At 44.0% G+C, this 12,152-nt stretch overlaps 1 protein-coding gene across 2 annotated transcripts in view; it reads right to left on the minus strand.

Annotated features, from left to right (window-relative positions):
* Ipo8 (importin 8) overlaps nt 1–12,152 on the minus strand; it is a 57,838-nt gene that overhangs the window by 4,459 nt on the left and 41,227 nt on the right. For both annotated transcript variants that reach the window (XM_013115508.3, XM_005072947.4), the window contains exons 18-23: nt 11,283–11,408; nt 10,401–10,498; nt 7,807–7,902; nt 6,014–6,234; nt 4,263–4,468; nt 2,963–3,163 (exon numbers count right to left, since the gene is read on the minus strand). In XM_013115508.3, the coding sequence (XP_012970962.1) occupies nt 2,963–3,163; nt 4,263–4,468; nt 6,014–6,234; nt 7,807–7,902; nt 10,401–10,498; nt 11,283–11,408 (948 nt within the window). The remainder of the gene's footprint in view (nt 1–2,962; nt 3,164–4,262; nt 4,469–6,013; nt 6,235–7,806; nt 7,903–10,400; nt 10,499–11,282; nt 11,409–12,152) is intronic.

Consider the following 12,152-nt stretch of genomic DNA (forward strand, 5'->3'; position numbering starts at 1 on the left):
TATCCCAGGAAAAGCAAGTGACACTATCAGATCTCAATGAAGTTATTTCAGACAGTAAGAGACCGGGTGATGAAACTGATCCCAACAGGCAATCACTTACCCGACCGTGAGGAACTGCAAGGAACGTCCCCTTTACAAATCTGTGGTTTCCCTGATTCTGTCCTATCTATCTTCTTTTTCTGGAAGTTTTCTTATATATATTCCCTAGAATCCCAACAACGGGATACACCTGGGCTCACGTGTTACCGTCTTCCTGGAATCTTCCTAGTGTCTTCCATACCAAGCTCCTGTTTCTATGCTGAGGGCCCATATCTGCACCCTTGGGCAAAATCCTTCCCCTTTCTTCCTGGACTTTTCCAGCTAAATGCTTCAAACTTAACACGACTGAAACAAAGTTTAACATCTTCTTTCTAAATGTTTTCACTCTCCCATTTCTATCACAGCTCCAAACCCTTCCCATCTGTAGCCAGGCCCAGCCCACATCAAACTCTGCCTATCTCCTAAAGTCCTCTGCCTACACACTCTTCCCACCAAAGTCCATACTGTGCGCCTGGTCTAACAATCTCACATTGCCTGGGATCTTGAAGACCCACTCCACTCTGCACTGGGCAAAAAGGGCACCTATTCAAGGCACCCACGCTCAGTTCTATGCCATCCTTCCCAGGAGCTTGTCCCCAGACAGCTGTGCAACCCCTGCAGGGGAGCTTCTAAACTGTTGTGTGCGTTCAAGCTGCACTTGAGACCCAAGAGCTCCTGCGGTGGTCAGGGTGCACTCTGTGTCTAAAGATGACCATCTTGGAGCATACCTTCCTATCCCTATCTCCACAGCTGGCTTTCAGAGCACTCCTGTACTTGTGTCGGAACTAAATAATGGTGTGTGTTATATTGGCGTTGCCTGGTTGACAAAAGTAGTATACACACAGGAGAATTTTAAACATCTAATAGCAGAAATAAATGATAGCACAATCACAGAACTACTATTTAAATAACATAAAGCAAATAACAGGCATTAGTTAAGGGTTCTTAAGTGTCAGATTAATAATTTGCTAAGAATTTCATTGGCTTATTCTCTATTTTTATCCACAGGGAGCAAGTGAATGCATTGAATGTGTGTTGTTGACATGAGTACGGCTATGTCAAGGACACCAGGGCCTTGGCCCCTGGGGAGTAGCAAACTTCCCTGGATGAGGCTCAGAGAATGGCAAAGCTTTCCTTGGGTCCATGTGCAAATATTGACAGTGTGTGCAGAAAATGTCCACCCTGGCTCCTCCCAAAACTCCTGCCACCCAATGTTTACCGTGGTCTATAATAACCCCGCCCCCTGTTCAACTATATATAACAAACTCACTGAGCTTCAAGGGTATAGCAGCTTCTTAACTGGAGAGCCCAACCCACCTGACCCCAGCCTTTTCAGTGCCGTGTGTCTGTTACTCTTCACTCCCTTGCAGTGGCGTTACCCTCTGAGGTTTCCCATTCACGTCTCACTCTTGTATACATGCCTACTGCTCTTAGTCATTTGGCAAGGCCTTTGGACACATGCGGCTTTAAGGAATCCTACAACTTACAAGTGTTACTTTCTGTACAAAATCAGTGAAGTTAATGTAGAAAAGCATCCCTTCGTCGGGTCTTGCCTTCTGTTTCTTCCCATAGGGGATTTGGAATAATCAACAGGCTCACACAGCCCGCAGTGGTTAAGCACTGCGTGCCTGCACCACTTAACTTGCAATTGTAAAAGTGGCTGTTTGTGAGTTCGTGCAGGGGCGGACAGGCAGTGCAGCTCTGTGACAGGTGTCTCCCTCCCCGGGCCACCATGGTACCCAAGTGGAAGTGGAGTGGGCAAAGGCCGTGCCCAAGCGCTGCTCCACAAGGCTGTCAGCCAAGCCCATCCCCCTCCCAAGGTGGACAGGGAGCCGAAAAAGGCCCCATGCATGACGTCTGCCATTGGTCCCTGCCTCTCCCTTCTTGTGCACTACAGAGGGATATTTTTATCAACTATTTGTAAATTCAAGTGTTTTTTTTACCAGCTCTAGAAAAATTTTTAAAAGGTGGTGGAATCACATCTCATCCTATTCTTTAATGTGTAAATGATTTCTTTAAGAGGTTAAATCATTTGCTGGTTGTTTATTTCTTGGCACACCTAGAAAAATAGCAGGACCCTGAATCAGGAGAGGCTGTGACTGTCTTGGGGTCACCACAACACTCTGTAAAGGGAAGTGGTTTTATATCCTACAACACAAAGCATACTAAGTAGCAATTTGGAGTCTCAGGTCTGCATTTGTGTCTAGAAAATTTTCAGTTATATCTGGTCTTGTGTTTCTAGTAGAACCGTTTCCAAAAAAAAAAAAAAAAAAAAAAGCTATTGGTCCTTGCCCTGTCAGAACTGTGGCATCTCTGGTCCACTTTCCTAACAACTGTGATAATGTGCTGTGAAACATGGACATTTCGAGTGTGTGCTGTATGTGGCAGAAAACTGTGGGTCAGCTGGATGGAGCAGTGTGAGCATCTGAGTGTTATGTGAGGTCTTAGGAAAAGCTTGACATGTGTGAGGCTGGAACATGTTCAAACAGAAACGGCACACGGCTCTCCATCTGGAAACGTGAGCACAGTGTACAACTCTTCAGAGACTGGGTGCGTGTGTTAAGAACTGAAACTCTGCTCCCCAACCAATAAAATCTCAGTTGTGGAAGAGAAAAAGGCCATTCTGCCTGAGACCATACACAACATGTAGACGCTTGTGCCTACTGTAAAGATGCCTGGCAAGCCCATCCTGATGCTGCTACTACAGCAATGGGAGTCTAGGATGGCTTTTGAGTGTGCTGTTGTGCAAAAGACACAATTTCAGAGAATCTATGCCAATATGGGAGGAGATCCCAAAACAACTGCTAACAGGAAGAAATTAAAGGTGTTTAAACGAATCTTCAGGTGTGAGGAATGGAGGTGGGGGGGGGAGGCGAAGACATACTCAGTAGAGCTTGTGTAAAAAACTGGTACTCATCCACACTGTTGTCAAGGTCCAGTGGGGTGCTGAAGCCCTCGAGGGCTGTCTCCTCCAGCACCTCTTCCTCCCAGTCGTCCTCTTCTTCCTCGCCGCCTCTGCCATTGTGTGACTGCATAGCCTGAGCACTCACACTTGTCTGCTCCTCCTCCTCACTGGAAATCTCCTCTGCGGACCCATTAATCGTGCGAAAGAATGAAAAACAAGGATTATGAAATAATCTGGAAATGTGAAACCGCCACAGACTCCTAGTTTGTTGATAGGCTCTAAGTTTGTCTAAACCTTAAACATCCTGAAATTATAATTTTTGAAGACCAATTACCCAAGAACCACTTTATGAAACTCTTGTATTGACAGTGTACGCTTAATTTAGAGAGTCACTCAGTTAATGGTAGCTATTTTCACTGAGCTTGTCAGTATTAACAAAAAAGTGAGTCTTGAGTTGCTAATTCATAGTCAAGACCATCTGATTTTCTTACATTTATGCTTCTCAAGGCAAAACCCCATCAACTGGGCTCCACTTAGAAGTCACTGAGAGTTCTGGTATCAAGGGGCACAGATCTAAATGCACCCCACATGACAAAATGTGTAAGTCGAGCAAGTTCCAGTTTAAATGTGTCACAGGCCAAAGAAAGTCAGTCTGTTTAATGCTTCCAAACAGGCAAAAATGTAAAGAAAACGTGTGCACAAATCAAAATCTAAGTCAGAAATGATAGTGCAAGCATGAGTTTTAAAGATGAGTTTAAAGCTAGTCTGAGCTACAAAGCAAGACCTGTCTCAGAAAACAAAAAAAAGCATAGGCCAGTGAGATGGCTCAGTGAGCTAGGCGCTTGCCTCCAAGCCTGAAGATCTGAGTTCAATCCCCCAGGATCCATGTGATAGCAAAGAACCAACTCCCACAAGTTGTCCTCTGACTTCCACACGCATGTACACACAAACAAGTATAACTTTTTTTTTACATTTTTAAAGCAAAATCTGGGGCTGGAGAGATGGCTCAGTGTTTAAGAGCAGTGGCTGCTCTTGCAGAGCACGAGGGTTTGGTTCTCAGAACCCACATGGTGGCTCACAACAATCTGAATTCCAGTTCTAGGAGACTGAATGCCTTCTTCTGGCCCCTACAGGTACCAGGCACACATATGGTACACAAATGTGCAGACTGGCAAACACTCATGCACATAAAATAATAATTTAATTTCTATAATAAAAAATTAATGATAAGTTAATTTTAAAAAGCAAAGTCGACTACAGCGTAAGTAGCAGGCTTTACCATTCTCCTCCATGTCGGCTTTCTCCACTTTTGAGGGATCTTCGTGGTTTACCAGCTGCCGTGTAGCACAGACCTGCTTCAGGCCAAGGAACAGGAAGAGAATGGAAGGCAGGATCTGTGCAGCCACGGCGTCCACAGCAGGGGGTCGGTTCTGCAGTTCCAAGAGGATGCTCAGTCCTATGATACACATCTTCCGGTCATGGTGTCTGCAGGTGTTGGAAAACATGCAGATGTGGTCACAAAGGACAAACTCTAGAGCAGTGGTTCTCAACCTTCCTAGTGATGTGACCCTTTAACATACTTCCCTCATGTTGTGGTGACCCCAACTATTTTCATTGCTACTTCATAACGGCGATTTTCCTAAATGTTATGAATCATTATATAAATTATTTGGAGATAGAGGTTAGTCAAAGAGGTCAAGACCCACAGGTTGAGAACTGCTCTAGAAAAACTAAAGCAAGTGAAATCCCGTGTAAACCAATTCTATAAACAAACCAACCAACCAACACTTACCACAAAGACCTGTGAGGCTCATACCTACAACCGCATCTCTGAGGACACTGAGGCAGGGGTACTGTAAATTCAAGGTAAACCTGGACTATAGAGCAATTTCAAGGCCAGTCTAGGCTCTATAATAAAGACTTGGTTTCAGGAGGGAGGAGAAGGCTTATAGGAGTCTACAATTAGCATTTTGAATCTTGCAATAATACCACTTATGATTAATGAAAGAGCTGTATCTGAACATTAGCACAATGAGGTTTCTTCGAGATGAAATGTCTACTTGGCAGCGTAAGATTCCTTCACACTGGGGAAAATGAAGAGCTCGGCAGTCTGTGCTCTCTTGGCCTGGTCCTCAAGCTTTCTTGGCAGATATGGTCCATTCACACCAACCCCAGGTGCCAAACATACTTCAAAGAGTCAGCACCTAGCATATGGACCTGGCTGGCTACACTCACATCTACCATCAGCCTCTGCTGTAACAGAATAAGGATATTTTAATTTCAAAGGAAAAATGATTGGTTATTTTGTATCAGACATACTTTTCTATGAAATATTTCCTTTGTTTAAAAACATCAAAAATTAAAAGACAAAAGCTAGGGGGGGGAACCCAGTGTTAAGAATAACAGCTGTTCCTCTAGAGGACTTGAGATTGATTCCCGGCACCCATGAGTGGCTCATAACCACCTATAACACCAGCTCTGGGACAGCCAAGACTTCTTCTGGACCCTGAGGGTACCCAAACATGCATACACACATACACATGAATAAAAAATAATTCCTAAAGCCCAGTATTCAGAAGGTAGAGGCAGGAGGATCAAGTATTCAAGGCCAGCCTAGGCACATGAAATATGTCTTGAAAACATATAAAATTTAAAACAGCTATATTATACTATATACTATACAATGTATCTTTCCATCAGGTGATACTTCAAAACATATTCCTAACTTTCTGGATTAAAGCCATGGATCAGCAGGTAAAGGCGCTGGACCCACATGGTTTAAGAACAGAACTGACCCCTGAAAGTCGTGCTCAGACATTCCTCTACACACGTGCCATGACACAATTGTGCCCACACACACACACACTGGCACAGATACAGAATAAATAATACTCTTAATTTTCAAAAATTTAAATTATAATACACCAAAAATAGTCCCCAAGATATAAAGGTTACCTCCCAACGCATCACTGTATTAAAAACTAAACTTCCAGAAACATCGAAGCAATGCTAAACCAAAAAGGCACATACCCAAGGAAGTAATCAGTGTCGTTCATCCACTGGTTTATGAACTGCGAGGTGACAGGTCCTGGGTTGTGTGGCAGCTGGACCTGCTCCAGGGTGTGGAGCAGCAGCTGAGGGTTGTAGTAAAGAGCAGCGATCGCCACCTGAAGACACATTGTGCGCAGCTCACTGGTCTTGACCCCACGCGTCAACCTCTCCAAGACAAGTTGAACAAACAGCGGGATACACTGGAGGATGGGAGGGGAGGCAAGAGTCACCCACACGCTGCAGCCAAGAGACTTCCTGAAGGCTGATGCTGGCTGTGTCACCAATAAATGTGTCTTTGTGACAGTTAAGTGTTTGCTTATTTCAAGCGTGTGTAGGAGATGCTTAAAGACCTACACTCCCATCAAACTCAGGGAGACCCAGAGACTAAGTAGACAAACAGTGGTAGTCTAAGAAGGCTCATCGCCTTTTATGTCCGTGCTGGAGCCAGCAGGAGATTCTTTGTGAGCTCCTCCTCCAAAAGAGCTCGCCCACTCAGCCACAAAGAGAACTGATGTTGATTTGGAAATAAATGAGCAAGACTATGACGTGACCCATTTGTTTCTTGAAAGACAAAATCCTGCTGTTACACATGAGAGTTCAAAAATGCTGGAGAAAACAAAACAACTGTGGACTTCAAGTCCTCTGACTGCAATGCTAACTCCAGCATTTATTTCTCATTTAGATACTTAGTGTCCTTGAATTGGATAGGATTGGATCACACATGTCTGGCATCGTTTACATTAAAAAAAAATCACCAGCTGCCAGGCGTTGGTGGCGTACCCCTTTAATTTCAGCACTCGGGAGGCAGAGGCAAACGAATCTCTGTGAGTTCGAGGCCAGCCTGGTCTACAAGATATAGTCCCAGGACAGCCTCCAAAGCCACAGAAAAACCCTGCCTCAACACTCCTCCCCCCCCCAAAAAAAAATCACCAGCCATGGTACAATAATTAGTTAAAAATCAGTAAAAATTACAAGGAAAGATTAACTTTGCACACCATCTGTGGCAGGACATGCCTTTAATCCCAGCACTGGGAAGGCAGAGGCAGATGGACCTCTGAGTTGAGGCCAGCCTGGTCTACAGGAAAAGTTTTAGGACAGCCAGGGTTACACAACAATGGAATCTGCTGACTTTTGTTTGGCCCGTTTTCCCCTAGACTCGACCCTAGAAATCTTTTCGTTTTATGGGCAACTATAACCACCTGTAGGCCGTAAATGTGGGTGGCATGACTCAGCTGCCCACTGGCCTCCTTACCTAGGGAAGTTCTGAAAGCAAACCTTAGTGCTTGCCCTTTCCTGGCTCTCCCCTCTAATGCCTTCTGTTTTCTGATGCTTCCTATGCAACCTCCTGCTATAAAACCTGCTCTTTCCTTCCCGCTGCTTTCCTCATAACTTCACCAGCCACAGCCTCTCTGCTCATCTGCAGGAGACCCATTCATTGGCAGCACACTCAGCAACCAAAACCCTGGCCTCTCATCTTGTCGTTTCTCTGCTCAAGGGTTCTCTGAACAGAATTCGGCACACATGGTTTTTACTTTGCAGGCCACAAACGATCTCCATTTCACATGCGCCTGCTTGTACTCTGTTGCTGTTACCATTGCCATGAATGTTTCTGAGTCATTTTTTTTTCTATCATTCAACTAGGACTTGTACCAGCAAGCACAAACTATGGCTGTCTTCTTACTTTTCCATCAAATATAAGTAGACTATCAATCAGGCATGGACATTTTTTTACGTAAGTATCTAGGAAGAGGCTTTTTTTTAATATGCGTCACCTGATCAATTCCCCTTCCTTTGCACTGAAGGATGATGATTTCCAGGAGTTTGGCAGCGTGGCACTCGGCGTCCTCTCCCGCCTCTCCACACAGTACCTAGAGTGACAAGTTAGCTCAGCATGAGTGCCAGAGGAAGCAAACCCCTATGAATTCAGTCATTGAAATAAAAAGTTTTGTTGGTTTTTTGAGACAGGATCTCTATGTAGTCCTGGCTAGCCTAGAACACGCTCTGTGAACTGCCTGGCAACAGGTTTGGAGAACTCCAGATGCGTCTGCCTTTCCAATGCTGGGATTAAAGTCCCGTGCCATCAGCCAGCAGAGATCACTGCTTTTAGAAAAGCAACTGCCAGCCAGGCAGGTGTGGTGGTGCACACCTGTAAACCCAGCACTGGAAGGCAGAGACAGGCAGGTCTCTCGGAGCCCAAAGCCTGTCTGATCTTTGCAAAAAGCTAAGGAAACAAGAAATACCCAGTAACTTACAAATGGGCTGTGGAGCCACACACATGAGTTCAAACGTGACTCCAACACAAGAGCTCTGAAACCTGGAACAATTTGCTAAGCAGCAGGCCCCGTGATAAAAGTAGAGCTCTCAAACGTCTTTAAATAAGGTCAAACAAGCTCAGAATGGTTGCTAAGCAAGAGATACTTTCTTCAAAGGTACAGACATTGACAAGATGCCAGTGCTCCATAAACAGCCCTAAGGAAACTGTTTGGGTCACAAAAAGGGGGAGCACGGCATGAACACTCATGGAACGGGGGCTGGGGACGGACACAGGACACTAGTTTAGGGGAGAAGGAATCACTGGGAGTTAGAGCCAGGAAAGAGAGGGCAATCATGAGTAAATATTATTGGCATATATAAGTACATGTATAAAAATAATGTTATAATGAAATATACTATGTAAAATTAATACATGTTAACAAAACATTTTAAAGAGTCTGATATAGTGCCACATGTCTTTAATTCTAGCATTCAGGAGGCAGAGGCAAGTGGATCTCTGTTAGTTCTAAACTAATCTGGTAAACAAAGTGAGTTCCGGGCCAGCCAGAGCTTCCCAGTTAAACCCTTTCTCAAACAGAATACTGGGGGATGGGAGGACATAGAGAGATGTCTCTGTAGTTAAGAACACTGGCAGAGGGCCAGAATTTGTTTCCCAGAACCCACACTGTGAGGCTCATGACCACCTGTAACACCAGTTCCAGGGAATCTGACACTTTCTACTGGCTTCCTTGAGCAATACACATGCGCGCACACACACATACACACATACACATACACACACACACACACACACACACGCACGCACAGGCACGCACACACACACACAAACACACACACATACACTTACCTGAATTAGGTAACATGACCTAGTCATCAAAAAATCTTCAGATATAACCAATAGATGATTAAGATAACATAATGGACAATCATGTCAGTGCATAAATACATCAAAAGAATCATCACATAGTGAACAAAGTATTGCTCCTGTAACTTTCATCATTGTTTTATGTTGCTTATGCTCAAATTACCCATATCTAGGTACATCAGTGGCTTCCAATACACGATTAATTAAAAGAGACCGATACCATTCTGTCACAGACTGGCAAGCTGTACGGTTAGTTTTCCCAGCACTTTAGTTAGTAACGAGCTCATGTTTTTAAATTCTCTTCTTAATTTTATCTGTGTAAGGGTCTTGCTTCCACGTATATATGTGTATCATGTACATGTACAGAGGCCAGAAAAGGGTATCCAAAACCCCTGGACCTGGAGTCACGGATGGCTGTGAGCCACCACGTGGGAGCTGAGAACTGAACCCGAGTCCTCTGCAAGAGCAACAAGTGCTCTTAACCACTGAGCCACCTCTCCAGCATCCATTAAGTATTTTCAAAAGAAAAAAAAGGAAAGAGAGCTGGCCCTTCTATATGCATAGATTCTCTGTCCAAAGATTCAACCAACCACAAGCCAGATATTTTCTTAAAACTTGGATCTACACTAAATGTGTGCAGATTCTTTTTCCTGTCTCTACCTCTGATCCACACGGTTTAACAGCTACTTAGACACCACTATATTGCATTGGATATTATTATGAAAGTGGGTTGTGTGCATGGTGAGATGTACGGTGGCTATGAGCAAAGACCATACTTGTTAGTTATGAGACTGGAGGGTTCATGGGGTCTGATATCCACAGGGGTCCTGGAAGGGTCTCCATGGATACAGAGAGATGGCTGTATTTACTTAAAAATGTCAAAGTACGGGGCTGGAGAGATGGCTCAGAGGTTGAGAGCACTGGTTGCTCTTCCAAAGGTCCTGAGTTCAAGTCCCAGAAACTACATAGTAGCTCACAATGACATCTGGTCCCTCTTCCAGCATGCAGACAGACATGTAAGCATAACAAATGCATCTTTTTAAAAATTTTCAAAGTACATAGTTATTGAAGTGACATAAGTACAACACATACTGTGAAACTTTAAAATTACAACAATCACAAACTCACTTTTAAAATGAAATTGGTAAATCTGTTCAGGTAAAGTAATATAAACCAGACGCCCAAACATTACGGAGAATCACATGACAACTGACAGGGTGCACTTACCTTCCTGCACATAGTGAACAAGACTTCTAAGTGCTTCGGATTTGACAGCAACGTGTTGGTGTCTACTGTCACATAATTATGCAGGAGAGGCATCATGTCTGGGGGAAAGATGCAGAATCCCACTGAGACTTGTGCAACGGGAGCAGAAGTGCATGATTACCACTGGGACCAAATTTCTATAGCAATCAAATACTGTCTCCCTTAGCAGCCACCAACCAAAGAGGACATGATATACCCACTCCGTTTACAACTGAAGGGAATGCAGATGAGGAAGATTAAAATGCTCACTGTTTATCAAAACAACACTTCTGACCTTCCCATCCCTCTCTCTCACTGTACTCAGCACCACCTGGCACACAGTCAAGGCTCTCATTGGTTGGCGTTAGTACCTGACACGCTGCCAAGACTCTCATTGGTTGGCGTTAGTACCTGACACGCTGCCAAGACTCTCATTGGTTGGCGTTAGTACCTGACACACTGCCAAGGCTCTCATTGGTTGACTTTAGTACCTGACACACTGCCAAGGCTCTCATTGGTTGGATTTAGTACACCCCACCCCCCCTCACCAGGATGAAAACTATAGAAGGGCTGCAGCTGTCCCCTGCTGGATTGCTGGGCTGACAACAGTGCTTAGGGCATAGCTGTGCTCAGAAAATATTTACTCAATTAACACATGAACACACACTCTGTGTTACAAACTAACATAAAGGAGGCAAACAGCCCACTTCCTTTCCCTGTCTAAGGGCTGAAACACTGCTACAACTGCTGCCCCCATTTGCTGCACAGTAAAATGAAAACATCTGATTAGGACGGGATCATCAAGGGTTAAGGGAAGGGTGTCCAGGAAGAAAGAAAAACTGTAGTATGATCGGTTTTGCATGCCTGTGAAGTACTCGAAGCAATCCTGCTGGAAAACTTCATATAAAATGCCCAGGAGATGCCACATCTGAGGGGAGATGGCATGGCAGGTTAAACTGTAGGCCAGGGAAAGGATTTCCTCATAGAATTCTAGAAGGAAAAAAAAAAACCTTTAGTTAGAATGTGAGGGAACAGAAAGATTAAAGGGACCACACAGAGGACTCAAACACATCCCTTCTGTGTGCCACAAGCTTCCCCCAACACTTTCCTCGGTGGCATCAGCCAGAGAGGCTGCCTTCAACTCTAAGACTCTAACTCTAGTCAATAACACAAGGCAACAATATACTCATAGTACTGAAAACAACTTAAAATTGCTATTTTGGGCCACGTGCATGGCACTGGCCTTTAATTCTAGCACTCTGCAGGCAGATTTCTAAGCTCAAGGTCAGCCTGGTATACATAGCAAGTTCCAGGCAAAGTCAAGGGCAGCATAGTGAAATCTTATAGAGAAAAAAAAAAAATCAAATTTCAGCCAGGCATAGAGGTACACACCTTTAATCCCAGCACTCAGGAGGCAGAGGCAGGTGGATCTCTGGAGGTCAGCCTGGTCTACAGAGTGAGTTCCAGGACAGCCAGAGCTATATAGTGAGACCCTGTCTCAAAAAAACAAACAACAATAACAAAAAAATCAAATTTATATTTTATAACAGAAAATAGAATTTCTATCTATAAGTTTATATTGTAAACGTATAGGAGAACTATATTAGCATACCTCTATCATGTAGATTTAAAATGTATAAACTATTAGTAATATCTTTGGAAAGCTTAATGATACAGAGATAATATATATTATATCTCATTTATAGTTTTACCAACTATAAAAGACATAACATT

Source organism: Mesocricetus auratus, unplaced genomic scaffold, assembly GCF_017639785.1.
Source record: "Mesocricetus auratus isolate SY011 unplaced genomic scaffold, BCM_Maur_2.0 Super-Scaffold_100001, whole genome shotgun sequence".
NCBI classification, from domain to species: Eukaryota; Metazoa; Chordata; class Mammalia; order Rodentia; family Cricetidae; genus Mesocricetus; species Mesocricetus auratus.